The sequence below is a fragment of the Microchirus variegatus genome (genome assembly GCF_963457635.1).
Source record: "Microchirus variegatus genome assembly, chromosome: 1".
Taxonomy (NCBI): domain Eukaryota; kingdom Metazoa; phylum Chordata; class Actinopteri; order Pleuronectiformes; family Soleidae; genus Microchirus; species Microchirus variegatus.
In genome coordinates, this window is record NC_139802.1 from 8,006,261 (window position 1) to 8,027,701 (window position 21,441).

At 40.4% G+C, this 21,441-nt stretch overlaps 1 protein-coding gene across 2 annotated transcripts in view; it reads left to right on the top strand.

Moving 5' to 3' along the window:
* Positions 1–21,441, top strand: part of ptprub (protein tyrosine phosphatase receptor type Ub) — a 166,211-nt gene that overhangs the window by 106,221 nt on the left and 38,549 nt on the right. For both annotated transcript variants that reach the window (XM_083893052.1, XM_083893053.1), the window contains exons 7-12: positions 2,290–2,583; positions 8,615–8,932; positions 10,629–10,738; positions 12,753–12,954; positions 14,896–14,998; positions 15,082–15,355. In XM_083893052.1, the coding sequence (XP_083749178.1) occupies positions 2,290–2,583; positions 8,615–8,932; positions 10,629–10,738; positions 12,753–12,954; positions 14,896–14,998; positions 15,082–15,355 (1,301 nt within the window). The remainder of the gene's footprint in view (positions 1–2,289; positions 2,584–8,614; positions 8,933–10,628; positions 10,739–12,752; positions 12,955–14,895; positions 14,999–15,081; positions 15,356–21,441) is intronic.

A 21,441-nucleotide genomic window follows, 5' to 3' on the forward strand; every position in this document is an offset into this window, starting at 1 on the left:
CTGAATTTCAAAAATGTATTACAATAGTTCCTAAAGAACTTTGCAAATATTTTCAACAGATCCTTGTTCAGGGCGATGCCGACTATTATGATGGGAAATTTCAAGTCATTCCGAGATACTTTTTGTGTTTTTGAAGAACGTCAGCACACTGTCTGTAGTACTGTACTGTGTTGAAGTCCAAGAACATTGGCAGGAGAGTTACGGCTCACTCAAAAGACACCAGGTTTCTCAATTCAGCCTGTTAGTAGCAGTGGTGAAAACATCTACTTCATCTGCAATATCAGAGAAATGTGTCAAAAAATCCAAATCCAAATGAACAGGCAATTGCACAATGCAAGATGGAAAAACAGTCAAAGTTACAGCAAAGCAAATATTCTTCAGTATTACATTTGTGATCCAATAATTATCTTGAAAATAAACTTGCCTTTAAAGTGTTGTCAAAAGCCCTATTCGCACAAGATTAGTATTACCTGGGGTCATCAGAGGTCCCCAAGTAATACTAATCTTGTGCGAATAGAGTAAATTACATAGACGGTAAAATGTTTACACAAACTATCATAAAGTTTAATTAATTCACTGACAAAATGCAGGTGTCATGATCATGATCATGATCAATGTCTTTATTTGACCCAAAAGAACATAAATATGTCCAGATAAAGAACAAAGCATGTACCTCTCTTTCCTTAATGTGCTGTATATATCTGGCTTTTATTGTGGCCTCGTAGTAGTTTTTTTTTTTTTTTTTTATTTCCTGTGTGCACTTGAGTAGGTGCATCTTAGTCTGTGAAAGTGTAAAATTTAATTTAATTTCAAGTTGGACTGAGAGGTGTTAAGTAGTAACAGCATAGCTCTGTCCACAGAGATAATTGGATGAAAAGATTACTAATAATATACACAGAAAAAAACTACAAGGGCCCAAAAAAACCCTTGTGTATTTATTTTTGAAGATAAACTGTAAGAAGAAATGAATGAGCTGTTTTGAATTTGGACCCAGTTGCTGCTCGCCTGTGGCCAAAATCTGCACTTCTATTCTGGAGAAAGTTACTGAAAGAACAAAGATGAGCTGCTGCAGGCTAAGTCAAGGCAAAGTACAGCAGTGCAGTGGAGAAAGCTGTGTTGTCGTGTTGAAAGTCTTCAGACAGGAGGGCTACAAAAGACAGGAATGAAGGATTAGTCACAGTTAAAGATCTAACGCTGATCTTTTCTCATGCTTTGTCCTCATTTCTTTTTGCACCGTCTCCCCTCCCTCACGCTGCCCGTCCGTGTAATTGTCCAGTGGCTTGGATCTGCCTCTAAGTGACATTTGACCAGTGACTGTGGTATTAATCTGTGGTTTGGCAGTTTTTACAGACAGCGATGCAGACCCTTCTCTTTCATGATGGCGGCCAGCTGTGAGTGCAGAAGAAGATATAGAGCACTTTGTCATTTAGATACAGAGATCGCGCTCATGCGGTGGGCTGCGAGGACAGCTGTTTTCTCACTTGCTACGTCGCTAAAGTTCATGCAGGGCTCTTTGTTAATAGGTATGACTAATCTGCTGTTTGAACACGGTTTGACCTGCTCATTTCCCACCGTTCCCTGCAGACACCATGCGCTTTTAGTGTGTTTTTAGCTTACATTATTTTAGGAAGTGCAATAACCAGCACTGTGATATGACTGGTGTATATTATGTGGAATCCTCACAATGTCTTATGTGATGTTTTGCTTAGTTTCTGTAATAGAATGATCCAAATCACTTCACTGATCCTGGATCAACTGAATAGATTAATTAAATAATTCACACTTTAGTGATTCTTGAACACTATTTTTGTCTTAATTTTCTTCTCTGCCTCACATAAAGAGGGCATGACAAGTCTGTCTTTTGGTTCCTGCTACACATTTCTTGTTTTTTTCCCCCCACTATTATTATTTTCTCTCATGTGCAAATAATAAATAAATAAAAAACAAAAAACTAATATTTTTGCTCACACAGAAAACAAAGTACTTACTTCTACATGGTAAGAAATTAATTAGCACTCTAGCGATGAGTGAAATGAATACTAAAATTAGGGCTTCACAGTTCATAAACATAATATTAATAATATAACAAAATGTATTGAATTTATGTTCATATCACATAATCATATCACTGTAGAAATTGGTTTTGAATATTGCCCAGCACTAAAAAGAACTTTTCCCGTCTAGACTATGCTTGAGGTATTGGGCTGCTAGAAAAAGGCTCCTACCGATGAAAAATATGTGCTTGGACAGGAAAATGAAAAATAAACTGCCTCTCATTTCCTTTGACAGTTCCTCCATCCCCCATTGCACCACCCCAGCTGCTGCGTGCCGGCTCTACTTACCTGATCATCCAGCTCAACACCAACTCTATCCTGGGAGATGGCCCCATCATCAGGAAGGAGATTGAGTACCGCGCCAGCCAGTCTCCATGGTCAGAGGTGCACGGGGTTAACATGGTCACCTACAAGCTGTGGCACCTGGATCCAGACACAGAGTACCACATCAGTGTGCTGCTGACTCGGCCAGGAGAGGGAGGAACTGGACCTCCGGGACCACCTCTTGTGAGCAGGACCAAGTGTGCAGGTGAGCTCCAGCATCAAGAAAACTGTATAATGGGACAAGGCTTAGTAGTTTAATGGCGCATTCCCCAATCTTTTCACCTTTAAGACAACTCAAAGTTGTCTCCTTGAGATCCCGCGTGACTCATGATAGTCTAAGCGAGCATGAGAATGAGTCCCTTTTCTCTACTTTGACTGGCTTATCTTTCTAGGATTTATGGAGGCCAGACGAGGTGGAAGTATCAAATGTTTCCCAAGGAAAGACATCATTTATTTATCGCAACAGAAATACAGTACTGTGTTAAAGTATTAGGGCACCACTAGCTTTTTTTTTGTTAAATACATTTTTTTAATGTCTTAACATTTGAAAGATGTGACTAAAAAATCTCATATATTAGTAAATAATCAATGTTTACCCATTAAATGTGCATGTAATGCTCAAGCATGTCCTGAATAAAGCTGGTGTAATAGACCTTTTTTCCCAGCAGATATTTGTCAATGTGATGAAATAGTTGGACAAACAAAGGTCTTGCCATTAACTTTAATCAGTAAGTTATTGTTGTTCAAGCGTAAGAGTCGTGCTATTGTTCAAGTGTAAGAGTAAGTCACGCTAAATGCGCAAACCCCAAATTCATCTTGACATCGCTGTGTGTTTTAATGCCTGGCTTCAAACATGAAAGCACTGTACAGCTACACATATACACTGACCAGCTGCAGCTGCATCTCAAGCTGAAAGCACATCACCTGCTGCCCAGCTTTCATCTATATCTTATTTGTTGTCGGTTGAATCATTGAGCATTGTCTCGTATACGGTCGTTGCCATTTTGAAATGGTCGTCGGCATATCCGAACAGCCTACGAACTCGTGAATTGTGGGTAATCCGAATTGGACTAAAACCTTTGGAATGTTCTGTGAGACTTTCTTATAGATATCATTGGAGCAAGTTGTGCTATATTTAGCATTAAAATCATTCAGTTCAAGTATGTTACCCTTTACATCCATTATATGTAAAACGGACCAAATTTGTTTTGGGTGTTCGGATTACCCACAATTCACGGGTTTGGCCGTTCGGATTACCCACAATTCACGAGTTCGGCCGTTCGGATGAGTTTGGGCGTTTGGATTCGGCCGTTTCGGATGAGTTCGGCCGTTCGGATGAGTTTGGGCGTCTGGATTCGGCCGTTTCGGATGAGTTCGGCCGTTCGGTTTACCCACAATTCACGAGTTCGGCCGTTCAGATATGGCGACGACCATTTCAAAATGGCAACGACTGTATACGAGACTGAACACTGCGTCTGAGTTATCACTTGCATCTTTTCGACACCACAACTTTGTACACATAATCTGTCGTGATTCTGAAAGGACCTATTATACAAAATGAAGTGCTAAGTGAATATAAGGGGCAGCTAACTGCAGAGTCTTGCAGTACGGGGCCACGTCTGTCAGGATAATCTGCTGAATCTCAGTCAGACGAGGAAGTGATAGACAAGTTCTGACTCAGTTGCTGCATATCCTTATCTAATTAAAAAGGACTCATTCACTAATACTGGTCTTTTTTTTTTAAACTTTGAAGCGGAGTAGAGTGCGGGAGCTTTTTGCTTCAAGCGTGGTAATACTTGTTTGACGGTTATTTAAAAGATAACATCTGGCTGACTAGAGTTCGTAGCCTTAAGCATGCAGGCAGCAGAAGACAGGGTTTTATCTTGGTAGTACAGTACATTAACTAGACTAGAATTTGTCGGTGACAGCGGCGGAGACGTAATATTCATAAATTCACACTGTAAAGACTTTTACTGAAAGTGTAAAAAAAAAATGAGGGATATACAATACTGTGAACACCATTCTGAGTTATTATACATTAAAGATTTTATACGAAGTAGCTACGTGATAAACTTGTTATCATCCTCCTTGTATATTCCACTAATCGTCATTAAAACACCAATTATTGTTTTCATTTGTTAATAGAATGTAAAATAAAATAGGCCATACAAATTCTCCGTGTTAATGCCTTTAAGTTGCTTGAGCTATGCAAACAATCTTTCGAAACCAGAAGAGATTTATTTTACTGTCATAAATAACATGAAACATTGGAAAAAACAGTGGAACTTAAGAAAAAAATGAAAGTGTTTGTTTTCTGTTTGTTTTCAGATTAAAAATTTATTTTTTTCCTCAGTCATTTTTTATTTTTTATTTTTTTAAATGAATGAAACATATTGTTGTGTCTGTTCACACCTGTGCTCCTCCTTTCATCATTACTAGAGACCCAGAACACACAGAATCATGAGCAGTGTACCAAAACACGAATAATAATAATAATGATAATGATAATACAGAACACATTTACATCTATAGAGCCCAAAGAGTATTGTGTTAATGCAGAAACACATATTACTTCTTCGCATCAGCAATCTGTGTGTCATGGTCATGGGCACACAAAATGGAGAGCTTTGTGTTACCCAAAGGCAGTCAGTGGATTTGTGTCTTCCATGGTCATCACTCTTTTCTATGCCCAACGGTCTTTTCCTACCACACACCATCCCTCACATTTCTCCCCACCCTGCTCCACTAGAGCCTCACTTCCCCCCCCCCTCCCCTCCAATGACATATTAAAGCTACTCTCCTCTCCCAACAGCCAAAGACACCCCTCATTCATCAGGCACCCAATGCCCTCTCTCCCCAGTCCCTGCATACCTCTCCCTCCCCAACGCACAACACACAGAAAATTCACAATAAAAAAAAAAGAAAAAGAGGGAAAAAAGCTGACAGCGAGAGATGAGAGTAGTGGAGGCTGTGGTGTGACACTGTTTGTGTGTGTGTGTGTGTGTGTGTGTGTGTGTGGACAGGGTAGTTTTTCAAAGTGAGAGACTGAAAAGGTAAAAATGAGGCAAGAGGTGAAGCGAGAGATGACTCACAACGTAGGGAAATTGCTTTCCCTATTGCTGGTATCGGTGTTTTTGAAAGTCACCAAGCTCAGCCTTTAACGACACATTTACATTTCAACCACTGTTACATTAGCTTGTTCAGCCATGTGGGTTCATCCATTTAATATTGCGGGGTGTTTGCTGAGCTGTGAAACGGGGCATTTAGATACAGTGCTAGTTCAATACACAGCAAACATAGGTGAAAATAACTTTGCCAGTTTTTTTTTTTTCTTTAGGTAGCTGATGGTTGAATTTATTTATTTATGTATTTATTTATTAGTGCAGCTGCGTTTGACAGAATCCTGTGTGGTTTGATGAGTGCATTTTCTTACGAGGGCGTATTGATGTGTTGTACGCCCGTAGAGTAAACCGCAAAACCTCCTCCACCTGGTGCGTCTGACCTCTATGAATCTGCAGGAGTCTCAGTTCAACACCTTGTTCTCAAAGCTCCTCTGACCCAACTTCCAAACCATCTGGTCTACACCACCTCTGCTGACCCCTCATACCTCCACTGAGTCCTCATGGCTGCTGCCTTTGCTGTTGGCCTTATTAGGGTTTTAGAACGGCACAATACGTGGTGGGTTGTTGATGGTGATTTCACCAAGGTAATGTTTATCTACTGTACCGAAGGCTTGTTTGGACCGTCGCTCTATGTAGGAGGGAAGTGAATTTTTGTCTCCAAAAGTCTGTGTCTAATCTCACTCTTCCGTGGTCATACTGAATATCCTTCTCCGTCTGGAACATGTTTTGCTATTTGGACTTTCCTGTACACATTCACATCTTTGCAGAGCTGAGCTGCCCTCATGCGGGTGCTGTTAAACTAATGGCCGTGAATGTGAACACGGCTCTGATGGCCATCCAGGTGTGCTTGATGAGCCATTGCTGTGATTATCAGCACGGTGCATTAGCACAGCTTGAAGCCCCTCAAGTAAATCACAGAGGAAAGGCGAGCATTTGTACAGCAGGTGGTCCCCAAACTACGTTAATGGGCTTCCACCTGCTGCTGGGTCACTGAACCTTCTGGCAGGCCGCTGCCCGTGATACTCCGGGTCTGTGAGAGGGTGCCAACGCTGGAGCCCGACTAAAATTAGGTCCAGTAAAGTGCTTTGTCTTTCTTGGCATGTCGTTTATCATATCTTCTATTTGGAGCCAGAATTCCCTATATGTGCATATTTGGGTTGTTTGGATTTATGTGTGCTTGTGGGTTGTTTCTTCTTCTTCTTCTTCTTAAATGTCTGTATAAATTTGTTTTTCTCCACTGACACAGTCAGTCCAGATCGCCCCCACAGATGCATGCAATACAAAGGCAGCTTTGCTCAGCCTTGCCGCTGTCCCATGACACAGTTTAAGGGAGATAATAAACCCGAGGCTGTCACATCCACTCTGATTTCCAGTCTCTGAGGATCAACATGGTGCTCTGGGCTTTGGGCCATTTTAGGGCGGCTGCGGTTTTCACGCCATGGGGTGCCAGAGAATGGGTGCCCATGGCATGGAGACAAATAAGACGAGGCAAGAGGAAGGGACTGGCACAAATGTCCACTTTGAGTGAACCCACAATGAGCACAGTGTGCACAGTGTACTCATTGTGGGCAACTCAGCAGTTAAAGACCTCTCTTTATTTAGCTCTTAGACTGTGCAGACTATCAGTTGCACCATTAAGACAATCCTCAGTCACACTGAACAATGGGACGTTAATATTTCTTGCTGGGTGCAGTCTACTGCTTTGCGATTACTGAGCCCACCCATTTATCTGCCGTCACATTACTCTGGATGAGGTTCAGATTAATGCACCGGTCATATTTTCATCTCGTATGAAATGCCAGACAGCAAATGAAAAGAGAAGGCTGGTGACTGTATAGGCCTCCAGCATAGACTGGAAGTGCCATAAAATTTAACTCTGAAAGAATTGCTCTACTGCAGGCAGTAATAAGCACATAAGAATTTAGGCATAGAGCTGTAACATCTGATAATGTTAATATTTAAAGAAATAAGTGTGTTTGAAATTGTACAGACTGAAGAATGCAGAGGCAAAGACATAAACATAGTGAGTAATATAGAGACACGGCTGAATAATCATATTTTATACAGTGTATATCTCAGATTGTGTGTCCTTTCCCAATCGCAAAGCACCTTTCACATCACTTTCCTTAGATAATTCTTGTTTTTAGTGCATTAGCGCCTGCTCGGTGATGCATTATCAATCTAATGTAACTTCCCTCCACTAATCTGTGCTGCTGTGAGAATCCCAGTGTGTGTGCAAGTCAGTGAAAGACTGAAGACCTTGGCCAATAACCTCAAACTCCGCTGATCTCTCTGTGTAGCTGTCATTCCCTGCCTCCCCGGCTCATTACTCAACACGGCCTATTAAGAGAATAAATCCATACAATGCATTATGTAGCATATTACTTGACAAAAAGGCATTGATTGTGTTAATAATGGCCACCAATAAATGCCTCCATTGATACGGAGGATGTCCTTGGCTTAATTCAGCTGCTTTTCAGCCATCCTCCTGAACACTAGCTGGTTTGTGCCTCCGCGTATAGAGGCTCTCTGTCTTTTCAGCTAGCAGTTACATTTGAGGAGGATATCAAAGACAGAGCTGTTGTCTTTTTAGTCCGAGTCAGAGAATGTCAGGGTTAACCGAGCAATGACCAGAATTAAGATAGTGCCTTCTAAAAACTATGCGACGGGCCATCACTACTAACTTTCAACTACTGGATAGCCAATTTGCTTGTTGACATAGAGGCAGGAACTAATGGGAGTGCAATGGCAACCTGTAGTCTTTTCGATTAATTAGTGCAATTGGCATGAGTTCCAGCTCTGCCATGGGGATGTGGGAGTGTTTTTCTGGCAGCAAACAGTTGTGATGGGGAAGTATGGCTGCACGTAGGAGGGGAACAAGTGCAAAACTGCCAGTGATGTCCTGGGACATTAGTTACACACCAGTTTTCTCAGTATTTTGTATAAAATTGGTTATTTTTCACGAAAACAAAGTTACCTGTGTTTTCATTTTCTAAAATCCATTATTTTGCCATCTTGAGATTTTTTTTTTTATGACATTACCTGTTATTGTTTTATTTCTCCGTGCTTTATTGTTCAGTTTTCTCGTTTGTGTTTTTCTTTCTTCCTTCCCAGAGCCCATGCGTGCACTGCGGGGCCTCACAGCCACAGATATCCAGTCTCGGCAGTTGTCGCTGCAGTGGGAGAATTTGGCGTTCAACCTGACTCGCTGCCATACCTACTCGGTGTCCCTGTGCTACCGCTACACCACGGCAGGAGGCGGCGGGGGCCACAACACCACCGTGCGCGAGTGTCTGGCTGTGGAACACAATGCATCTCGCTTCACGCTGCGTGATCTGCCACCCTACCATGGCATCTATGTCCGCCTGTCACTGGCCAATCCAGAAGGGAAGAAGGAGGGCAGAGAAGTCACTTTCCAGACCGAGGAGGACAGTAAGTTCTAGAGAAGGTCACCAAAAATATTGAACAGTGAACAATTTTTTTTTTTCACATTCAATCCTTGGTACAAAGTAGGTTTTGGACTTTGTATGAGTAAACTGTGTTGGCATTTGGATTATTTTCATTTAAACTTTGCCCATGTATTTGCCACCTTTAGTTACTATACTTTTCAGATTAGATTTTAATATAAAACCATATGATAAGCTCATAAGTACAGCACATGAAATTAGATTAAAATACACCCCTAAAATCTTTGGCGTGGTCCCAAGGGGCATCCAGTGTTGACGTCATCCATAATCCTCTTAACTCCTGTTATGAATCCACATTGACTTTTTACAACCAGAAATTCACAAACATCACCTGCACCCAGGCTCCTATTGTATGAAACCAGTTTTCAACCACACTGGTGTCCACTCTTATGTGCCATGCTGTTTTATCTAGACATAATAGGCAAATTTTTCCACACTTTAATTCAAACAGAGTCCACTTTTATACAATTTCCTTATAAACATTATTTACCCTGGCGGTTTTATTTGTGTATGTTTTCACATCTGTTTTTTAGATGTGAAACTATTGGCATGTCTGCTTGAGTGATTTCCTCTCTTCCAGCTTTCCAGATAGCTTATTAAAATAATTGGCCCAAAAATGTAAAAATACTGGAAAAAGAAAGAAAAAAATGAATTTGTCTTTCTTCATGAGACCTTTAGTGTGACATTATTGTATTCTAGTTATTTTTAACCATATATATATATATCAAACCAGGTTTTGCTTTGTATATGTTGTTATTATTTTAACAGGTTTAACATAATTTGAGCTCCTTTTGTTTTCTGCTATCACATTGTTACACAGAGCATGGCCATCTGACTGAGGCCGCATTCAGCGCCACTAAAAGATCCATTTCATTTTCAGATGAAAATAACACAAAAGGGACGACATTATGTGTGAGACTCTGGCAACCCAGAGATAGGGTTTTTTGCGCTTATTACTTATCTGCTATTATTCCTTTGTGCGGCATGGCATCGAAGAGAGAAATCAAATCTACCATGAAGAATTCATGAAAAACGAGATTTTTTCCCCCCCACATATTCATATATATAGTAACACACACACGCACGCACGCACACACACTGTATATCAACACACAATACACGTCAATTATGAAGTTTGCCAACAGCCTTGAGAAACAGCAACTGTGTCCTACAGACTGACTCCAGTCAAAAATACCAGTCAACTCAGCTGTTTGACTCTTGCTTTAGCCTCAGGCCTGAATCTCCCTCTGACCAGCCGTCTCTCAGACCTCAGGGACTAGAGCTGCTTCTGAAAGACCCACAAAAAAACTGTTAGACAGAGAATATTCCTCGTCACTTCTTGTCCTCTCAGTGTCGTTCCCGAACAACTGTCTGACATAATGATTATACTTCAACTCTTACATGAGAACTGCTATAAAATATAATAATATCTAACTTATATGTTCTGCCTCTTGTATATTGTGGGTGCATAGTTGATGCAGTTCATGTGTCCTTATCTGATGTCCTCCGCCTGCTGCTCTCTGGCTGTCTGAGTGCCTCGTGTGGAGTATTGTTCCGAGCCACTGTGACATTCGCTTCTCTGATATTGACAAGAAAAGCTCTCCGTGGGATTACCGCCTGAATTTCCCCCATTAAATATTTGTTCTGATAATTCCTTATAGTTCCTGGAGGCATAGCACCAGAATCGCTCACCTTCACTCCGCTGGATGATATGATCTTCTTGAAATGGGAGGAGCCTGTTGAGCCCAACGGCCTTATCACCCAGTACGAGGTGAGCCCAGACCGTCACGCTTTCTGTGCACATTCTCAGTGTTGAACAGAAACAGACACAGATGGTGGAAAAATGGTTGGTGTTGATGTTCACATAGTTGAGTCCATTCTGAAATGTTTGGAGACAGTAGGTAAAAACACAATCTCATCACAAGAGCCAGTTACTAGCTGTTCCATCAACTACTTAGACAAATACAGCAGTAGCCTCTTATTATTTCTAGCTCTTAGGAATAAAACATTTTAGACGAGGGTTAGATTAATGCTGTTGTTCATATTTGAACACAGTGTTTTTTTCATTTTTGATTTCACAAAGGAAAGTGCTTTAGGCTTTAAGTCTAATTAATGTGAATGCAACACTGTCTAGGATAATGGATGTAGCTGGAGTTGCTGAAATGCTGGACAAATAAACAAAATTAGTGGTCGTCCTTAAACCTTTCTTTTTTGTTGTGTTGTTTTACCTCAAGCTCTTTCTATACCAGTATCTCCCCCGTGGTAATTACTTTAAATCAGGAGAAATCCAAAGCTTGACAGGTCTGCCCGAGTTACTGTTGTTGATTGGACAGCCCAGGGGAGGGGAATTAGCAAAGACTTTGTTCAAATGTCTACTTGTAAGATATCAAAATAACAAAATAACTTTGAGTGCACATGAACAAAACATTCGCTTTGAGAAATAGGCTCTATTTTATGACATTAAGCATCAGAGCAAATATAGTGGACATTAATGGTTTGGCCTTACAGGTTTTTAACAACATTTTCCTTGAACTTAAATATGCCTGCTCTTATGTTAATGTTATGTCAATTATACTTTTTTTTACAAAGTGCCATTGTAATTGCCAAAGTACATTGTGTACAGTACATGATTACTACACCACTTTGCTTCATATGCTCCTTCTTCACTGCTCTCGGTGACCTTGTGCATATGTCTTTTTACCGATTGCTGCTTTTGCCCCGTTTCAATAGATGTCTACGTCATTATTAAATAGTCCCATGTACAGTATGTCTGTTTAGTGGATAATGATTATATATTTACTGTATGCCCTCTGTGTCAGGCTATTTTTTAAAATAAGATTAGTGATTTAACTTATAGAGTGGAGTCTGCAAATGATTTTTGTTGTGTTGATCCTCCTTAACTGAGTGTAAAAGCTTTATACAGGGCCGTAGAAATCTTTCTTATTTCTCTCAAATCAAATCATTGACCTCTCTGCCTGAGCCCATCAACCACCATGCTGTCCTGCGTGTCCTCCCCACTGCTCTGTGCACTTTAGGGACCTCTTTAATATCTGCCTGATCTGAGTTGTGTTTTCTCAGTCGAGGCTCATCATTGTACCTAAACACCAAGGACGCATGAGCAGGAATTTCGTGATAATCAACACCCGTTTGCCTTGTTTGGCTTGATCGTTGTGTGCATGTGCGGTTAGAGTACACGATTATGACCATATACATGACAAAATGACTAAGTGCGCGCCCATTTCTTCACTGAAGTTGATCTTTTCAAGCTTCAGTGTACTGTATGTCCTAATATCGCAGCAAGGTCATCAACTTATGCTCAGCACGGCATGGCATGTTAATAGAAATGTTCATGAATGTACCAAGCAGCAAAGGCAAATCACCTCTTGAAGTAAAAAGAAATACTTCACTTTTTAAGGACACCCATTCACAACAACTCTAGCCTTTTAAAGTATCCGTTTAAACACTTTCTAACACAATTTCTAACTCTTTGTTGTCCTCAGTGTGTGGCCTTTATCATGCATCAAATTGTCGAAATATAATTTAGCACTCCTGCTGTGACTTTGACATAAAGGTACCAATGCCATACAAGTCCTGTTCATCTACAACTATAAATCCACACAGGTAATTTGCACACTGATGTAGAGAGTGTCGTGAATCATAAAAGTTTAACACTCAGGTTATTACTTATGATTGCTGATCAGTAAAAACTTGAAATCAAAGCAGAAAAATGACTGGTTTCTGCAATTATTACCTTAAACCTCTCCATTCTTTTCCTCTTACAACAGATCAGTTACCAAAGTATTGAGTCATCTGATCCAGGTATAAATGTCCCAGGACCTCGCAGAACGGTGTCAAAGCTGAAGAATGAGACTTACCACATGTTCTCCAACCTCCACCCTGGAACTACTTACCTTATCTCCGTCCGTGCTCGAACGGCCAAGGGCTTTGGTCAGACAGCCCTCACTGAAATCACCACCAACATCTCAGGTATAATCACCACTGACTAAATGAGCAAGAAAGGTGAGTGAAAGCTCCTGTAAAATCATAAAATAAACTTTGGAATTGGAAAACAGACTCCCTGTCTGTGTGGGGGCTGCTCTCTGTGCCATCACTGATGCAGCATGCAGGTACAACACTGCGTGCTATAATTAGGATCTGTTTTTTTCTCTCTCTTGACCTTAGTGTCTTTCCTCAGAGGCAAAACTACTGCTCCCAGAGTAGAAGCTCTATTTTCCATTGCTTCTCCAGAATAGTGACACACTGTCATCTCTCAGTTCTCAGGACATAAATTAAGTCATAGGAAGCAGAGAAACACCACAGTGGGGACACTGCTGTGTGTTGGGTATAAAGAAAGATGCAATACATTCCTGGGACAAGAATGTCACTTCAGAGAGTCTCTGAGCTTATTACCAGTGATAGAAACCCAGCCTTTGTGTTTCTATTTCCTTTTAATGATGCATTTGTGCTTGTTAAGGGATGGGATTACGCCTCTGAGGAACACACAATTCAGCCACTCCCACTCCGTCTCACTCTCATATTTACTCTCTCTCTCTCCTTCTGCCCAATCGCTCCTCAGAGAGGCCCGTTTTGTTTAATTACAGGTTTAGTGCACAATCACTGCTGACTTGCTGTGTGTCAGACAGTACGCTGGCACAAAGCCAGACCGCAGAAAGAGTCCAAAAGTCTTTGCAGATCATCCTCAAACTCCTCCACTGGCCCACGGTGCAGAACATTCACTTACACTAAGCGTCTCTCAAATCTTTACTGACAGCTAGCAAACACTGAATACCTTTAGCTACTACTGTCAGCATCTTCAAGCAGTACTCACACACACACACACACACACACACACAAATTAATATGCATATAGATGCGTGCAGTGCTGTGGCCGATACCCAATCATCCTTCAAATAGACTCTATCTGGCAGCAGGCATCAAACCCACTTTTAACTCCGCAAACCGCAACAGGCCTTTAATGTCAACAAATGCACATTCAGGTTTCCTTAATGCCTCCGTTTAATTGATGTCAGCGCTTTCCTGCTGCGGTATTAGCGAGACACTTTTTTAATGATAATTATCGATTCCCCACGAATAGTTTGCTTTCCTTCCCCTCACTAATTGACGGGTGATATAAAAGAGAAATGTGCTCTTACATCTGGGGAGGAGCACAACTCGGGCCAAAGCTAAATCCGTCCAAATGAGAAACACACATTCAATTTAACCTCTCTACCATTTTAATTGGACTACTAGAATGGAAATTCAAACTGTGCACCAAATATGAGTATTTCAGTGGAGGGTATATTAAAAATGTCGGCTATTTATACTTGGAAAAGGAAATGGTGCCTTACTAAAATTAAATATCAGTCGCTTTCTGGACACATTTATTTTGGAAGGAAGAAGAGACTTTGAAATGAAGTAAGATTATCAAAAGTAGCGCTGTGTAAGATAGTGTTGCCAACATCCTGATAAGAAAATTAGGTTATTTATGCAATCTTCCTTTTTTTTTTTTTTTGCCTGAGCAGCATCCTCCCATCGCCATTTACGTCTCCATTGCTACAGTACACAGGACTCACAGTGAGTCACACGACCACTTTAAAGTGCCCATTTATATCATATTTAATGAATGACAGACAGATGGAAAGGGCCTGACACGAGGAGGAGGAGGATTTTATTTTCCCCTCACACAAATCACACAATCTTCATTACCAGACTAATCTGTAATTTTTCTGTCATGGTTTTGCACTGACTCGATGATCAAAAAATAAGGAACAAAGTGCGTTCCTTATCTCGCCAATACGGAACACATCTTTTATCTTTTCTAATACGGAACAAATCCTTGTTTTTACGCAATGGTTGGCAACCCTAGTGCAATGCCACGAGTGTATCTGTGTGTCTGAAATATGTTTTGACACATTCCTTTGCCCTCAGCTCCCACATTTGACTACGGAGACATGCCGTCCCCCTTGAGTGAGACGGAGAGCACTATTACTGTCCTGCTGCGGCCGGCTCAAGGCAGAGGGGCACCTGTCAGGTGAGGACATTATCTCAACTTTCCCTATCAGGTATTTTCCTCACACTTGTTTATTAAAGGTATATACAAATCCCTTTGTCCAGCACATACCAGGTGGTGGTTGAAGAAGAAACTGTGAAGAAAGTGAAGCGGGAGCTCGGACATCAGGACTGTTTTCCCTTGCCCATGTCTCACGGTGAAGCCCAGGCCAGAGGCACGCCACACTACTACACAGCAGAGCTGCCACCCAGCAGTCTGCCAGAGGCCAGTCCCTTCACTGTGGGCGACAATCACACTTACAATGGCTACTGGAACAGTCCTCTGGATCCACGCAAGAGTTACCTTGTCTACTTTCAAGCTATGAGCAACTTCAGAGGGGTAAGTTCAAAACGTTACTGTAGGTCAGCATTATCTGGGCTCTCAACTCATTTTAACATTTATGTCATCATTGTACCCATTATGTGACAAAGTAAGTATTGGAACATTAAACGTGCCATATGTAAGAATGTGGCCGAAAACAGTTACTACATTCAAATTCAAAATACAGAGGTCTTTAAGGTTTCGTAAACTGACGTAACTGGCAACCCCGTGGTTTGCTCGGCAGCTGAGACTCTACTGACTGCAATGATTGGTAGACGGTGGTAGGTGGCGCCACTTGCCAAAACATGATTTCACAACATAAACATGATTTGCAGTCTGCAAAATATATTTTTAATGCAAATATTTTGACTGTACTGTTGTTGTTGGTGAGTTCAGTTTGTTATATGAACATTATTCCTGAGTCTCTGTGACATATTAGGACATAAGAGGATTTTATGGCCGGTTTCTTTAGATTTATTACATAATGCACTTTTAAAGCAGTGGTATGATTTGATTGACCTTTTTTTGAAGTCAGGCCTGAAATACTTGTCTCTGTTGTGGAGAAAATCCTCAAACATCACAACAAGCAAATAAAACAGATTTTTTCAGCAGATAAACTAATCTTTAAACTATTTGTCATTAAATGGTTCAAATATATGCAATTAGTTGTTAAAAGGACACAGTAATCAACTACAAATGTTTATATAATCACCTAGTTGATAAAAAAAAACCCCTGCCAAATACAAAGGAAGGGGATAGACATGAACATGCAGAGAACCTGTGGGCCTAATGTTTGCAGACAAAAGTGTGTTCACGGTAGGAAAGAACAAGCTCCCATGCTTTAAAAGATCAAGATTTTTGGAGATAACAAGCCTGAAATGCGCCACTTACCCACTTTGATGGGTTGATTTTATAACCTTTTTAGTTTTTAAAAACTAGCATCAAGGGCTTTGGGCAAAGAAAAGTCAGTTTGAGACGAATTCACAGTTAAATCAAATGCATACAAAAAAAAATGATTTGTGTATCTCCTGTTGATTCCTTTCAAATCTGCTGTATGAATGTGTGTTAGAAACAGAGGGTTATTAATTAAAAGGTGTAAGGGTGATGGAATCTCTGCTCTGGCACCTCAGTATAGAGCAAAACATTCAAAAAGCCTTGTTGTAATAAGAGTGAAGAATATAGGAGGTTGATCCAAGAGCAGAACTGAGTTAATCTCGACATTTTTTCGAAACAATTAGCGTGTCATATGCTTTTTGAGTGTCGAGACCTGTGAGTCACTGACATTATAGAAAATGTTAAATCATTACCAGAAAGTTGTCGCCCACAGATGAATCCTCGCTGAGCACAATGACACATTAGGGTTCATGACCTTATGAAGCCTAACTGAAAATGATATAATCACTTGAGAACAAACCAATGGGTATATCTGTTTATTACCTCAGTGGATCCTTGCCCTTCTTTTGTTAACCTGGAATCATACACTCCATTATGCTATGTGGTTGTGATTTCTCCAGCCCTTTCTCCAAAGATAAGTATAGTGCGAATTGGTTTTTTATAAAGAAATTCAATGTGAAACCTATCAGGTCATGGTCACTTACTGGTGCAGACCGATCAAGATTTGCTTTTACTTGATCACTGACTGTACAGAATTACCACTCATTTGATTTCTCTTTCATCACTGGACTCTGGAGTGTCCGTCTGTGTTTGCAGAGCAATACCTTTTATGTGGAGATCAATAGAATGTGTCAGAGAACATTCCTTATATATAGCAGTTACTTTAGAGAGCAGTGAACCTTTTATGATCTCGTTTTATCCGGCGTTCTTTTTTGGTCGAAGAAATCTAGCACGGGTATAAGCTATTTTGTTGGCTGTGTGCCTTGCATTTGGACTTTAAATACATATTGTTTATTCATTAATTTGTAAAAATGTTCAAATCAAAATAGAAATAGATTTTTTTGCCTGGTACACTTGTAAAATTATCTGGCTATGGCGGGTTTTGTAACCCTCTGTATTTAGTGTGTAATACACATGTAATTACTTACAACAAAAGCGCTATGGATTTAAGGTCCTAGAATCTGTGTAAAAAAGGTCACTTAACAATATATCTATGCACTGTAATAGTCACGGCTTGTGCCTCCAGTTGCACTCTAAAGTCATTTGCGGAACAACAATCACAAAAGGCCAGAGTTTCAAACAAATGCAAATCTTATCTCCATCAAGAACTTTAGTTAACTATGGCATTTTCTCACTAGGGCTCTTTTTCTAAAAAAGTAGTGGCATTTTTAGCACAAATGCCCCGGCTGCTTGTCTCAGTATGTCTCGTCTTAATGCCTTATTTTTTCCAGTCCCCATGTAACTGCACCACAATTTATTCCACCTCGCTGCCTTTGCTTCATACGAATGTGCGCTGATTGCATTGTAGGGACCTGGCCTCCTCAGGGCTAGTTCTTCTATTACGTATTAGTAGCATTTCAGAATGTTTTTTCCGTTACAGTGTCTGTGGTTTCTATTTGCATCTTAAGATGTTTTTTTGTTATTTTAGCTGTTGTTCTTATTCTGGGGTTTTCTGTTTGTGTTTGTCAGGAGACAAAGTTCAGTTTTCCTCATAATGTGGAGACGAGCCCCTTTATGACTCTCTAGTACCTTGTTTGCAGTATTATCTTGCTTGTTGTTGAGCATTCTGTGTTTTACTGTAGATTATGATTCCTGCGTTGCACTGTTTCTGTTACAAAAAATCTCTGTCACATTGACATTGTTAGATTAAAAAAAAGAGAGACTTAAGAGTGATTGTGATTAATAATGAATGACTTTGGGAAAATGTCCAGCCTGCTAAATTTCTTCTCAATAAGAAGCCCAAAGCTGGTTGATTTATTTCCTTTCCTTTTTGAGTTTTTGTAAAATCTCTGCTGTCATCTACCTCTTATTTTTCTATTTCTCTATATGTTCTGTTAAGTAAATGTTAGGGTGAATTCCAATTGCTTGTTTAACCCTCAATCTAAAAAATGCGCGCTCCCGCTAGTGCAAATGCTGTCCTGATTCTCAGAAAAATTAAGTTGAGGGGCGAGTTTAAGGGCTGTATCGCCCTTAATATTGAGATTTTCCGAGACCACCCTTGGGAGCAAAGGCTACCCAGAATGCATTGCGTATTTTCACATCACAAAGATAGCGCCGAAAGCAGCGAAACGAGTACGCTACAAATTAAGTATTTTCTTTGTTAATAGAGATATAAAAATTATGAAAACCATTGTATTATCTTAGTTTAGGCCCATATTATGGATTACTGACGTCATTGTTGGGTAACATTTATTTTTATTTTACGATCTTTTGTCGGCAGCACCCGCCGCGATCGTTTGCTCTCGTTTACTTTTCAATAAGCCGTGGTGTGTGGTAACTGTCAGCTGAATATGTCCGTGGTTGTGGTATTTGTATGAGTGTCATCTTATAACTAACTGACAACCTAATAACTTGACTGACAAACGGATCGTAATAAATAATCGTGACGTAAATGTGTTCTTCTTCTTCTTTTTTGGAGTTGACAGACTGGACGCAGCTTTCGCGTTATTCTGCCCCCTACAGTCTGAAGACATATCTGCATTTAAGGGGTGTCCCATTTCTAAGTGACAAAATAACCCTCAACACTTGGATTTGAGGGCCAGTTAAGATTAAGGGTTGAGCTTGAGGGTTAAGATTGAGGGTTAAGATAGGAATTGGAATTGGCCCTTAATATATGAGAGCCAGGGGTTGATTTGTCCATTCTGGGCTACTGTACAAAATTGTGCAACAGTGTAATATGGTAGACTCCCTTGGTTTAAATACCTCAAAATAATTGAACAAAAACAGTTCTTATAATGCCAGTAACAATTAATTTCTTTGCATTGATCCCGCCCCTAAAATCATACACACTAGACTGTTGAGACTTCTACAGCTCTGCATTTCTTCTCACGAACCAAAAAACGAAACTGGTTGTTGACCTTTTTTTCCTCCGCTTGGAAATGTTTGTGTTTCTATCATTTTCACAAGAGCAAACAAAGCCCTCCAGTCTTGCAGTCATACCCAAAGGACACACCATTACATTTTCCAAATTCTATTACAGGAAGAGCTGCTGCCTGGGTGAGGCAATTACTTAAAGATAATTGGACACAGGTGCAGATGATCAGAGGTAGAAAACTGCTACTTTAATTTTCCGCGGCAACATGGCGGAGAAATGTTGCCATAGGAAACACAGCCCTCTGTGATCGTCAGCTTGGAATAAAATGCTGCACATACATGCTGTGCTACCACACTCTTTTACATATAGATTATTGGTACTTTGGGATGAAGTTGCTGTGTTTTCTTTCTCTCTCTCTCTTTTTTTTTTATGTTGCATCTCTGCACCACGAAGTCTGATAAATGTACCCTAAATGGTGGCTCATCCCGACAAGCAGCATCTTTTTCCAATCCAGTGAAGAAACACACGGAGGGAGTGCCGTTTGAGCAGTTCTCACAACTAAGCAACTAAGCATGGGATTAGATAGGGGAGGACTGGCTTTACCAGCGGATGGGATTAGGTTTTGTTTTGCCTGGCAGGGGGCCAGCATCCATGACCCACAATGAGCGGAGCATCGTGCGCCAGATCACACAGTCACACTGTCTCTGGGCTTTCAAACACCGTTGCCAATAAATGTGGGAAAAAATACAGAAACGCAGTGAAAAATGTGGTTAAATCTGTTACAACGGCCGTGTGTCTGTGCCGGAGGAGGAACTGAAACAAAACAGTGATGCAACAATTTAGTTTTCAGTCAATAATTGTCCAAATGTACTCCTGCAAGCACATAATTACAGACGCAGCTTGATTCCCGTGTCAATATTTCAGAAACGAGGCCTTTGTGAATGCAGAATCTTTGTTGTTTTCTTTAGTTTGGCTGTCAGCTAAAAGTCTTGTGTTTTTGCTCAATTAAATCTGTTTAGTACAATCAAAGGGCATCTTTTTGTTGTGCATATAACACGTATATATATCGAGGCATGGGGCGACATGAATGAATTGTAGCAACAATTAAAACATTTATATTATTATTAAAATTACAGACTTGCATACATATACTGCACTGACATATTCTTTTCTTCCTATAGTCCAAGTGTTAATGAGGAAGATAATAAAACCACAGAGCAGATGTTCTGTTTTGACTCGTGGCTTCTGTACAGACTGGAAAGCTTCAGCAGGTGTTAAATGTGTTTTTGTGCTTTTTTTTTTTTTTTCTGTTTTGCTTTATATTATGTTTGCCTGCTTATCCTCTAGATTCCATTATGAATTTCAGTCTTTTTGCATTTTAGCACTGCGCTGTCACAAACCACAAAAAAAAAGGAGAATTTTGTATGGAAGAGTGTAAATGAATTCAGAATATGCCTGTACTGTGGGACTCTTTAAAGCAGGTTTTGGATTGTGTACAGAAGGGGAAAACACATTACCATTTCCCCACTCATTTTAGAAAAAGAAAAAGCACCTCTTGAACTAAAAGTAGCTTCAAGTGATACGCAGTTGAATTGTTGAAAAACACTGAAATATTAAATTGGATAAAACAAATGCTGGTAAAGTTGTCTGCATAGGGAGATGGTGATAAAGTGTTCATGTTTGTCAGTCACTTAAACAGCAAATACAAATGTAGACGCAGTCGTCAGCATTTATTTGCGCGGCACAGTGAGTCGGGGTCGGCACAGTTACTTTAGGTGTGTGTGTGTGTGTGTGTTTGTCTGTAATATATTTGTGGCGGGGCAACATTGCCCTTCATTTTCAGTAGGACTGTCGGTAAAGGGAATCATTTGAACAGTATGTTTGGCATTTACCAGTGCTAATTATCTGGAGAGTGGCTTGTCAGGCTTCTCTAATTACTTTGATTGATCCATTTGAAGAGGTGCTTGAAAGACTGTGGATGTAGGTTTTGCCAGGGCACAGCGACGTAGCCATTTAAAACATCTACATTTACATTTCCCGTCTTCTCTCGTTCTCTCTCTCATACACACACGCACGCACACACTTGCATGCACATACAAAAGCACACACAGCGTACATACTTAAACCCATGGTGTAAACTCTTAAGTGTCTTTGTGTGCTGTTTCGTCCTGGTTTT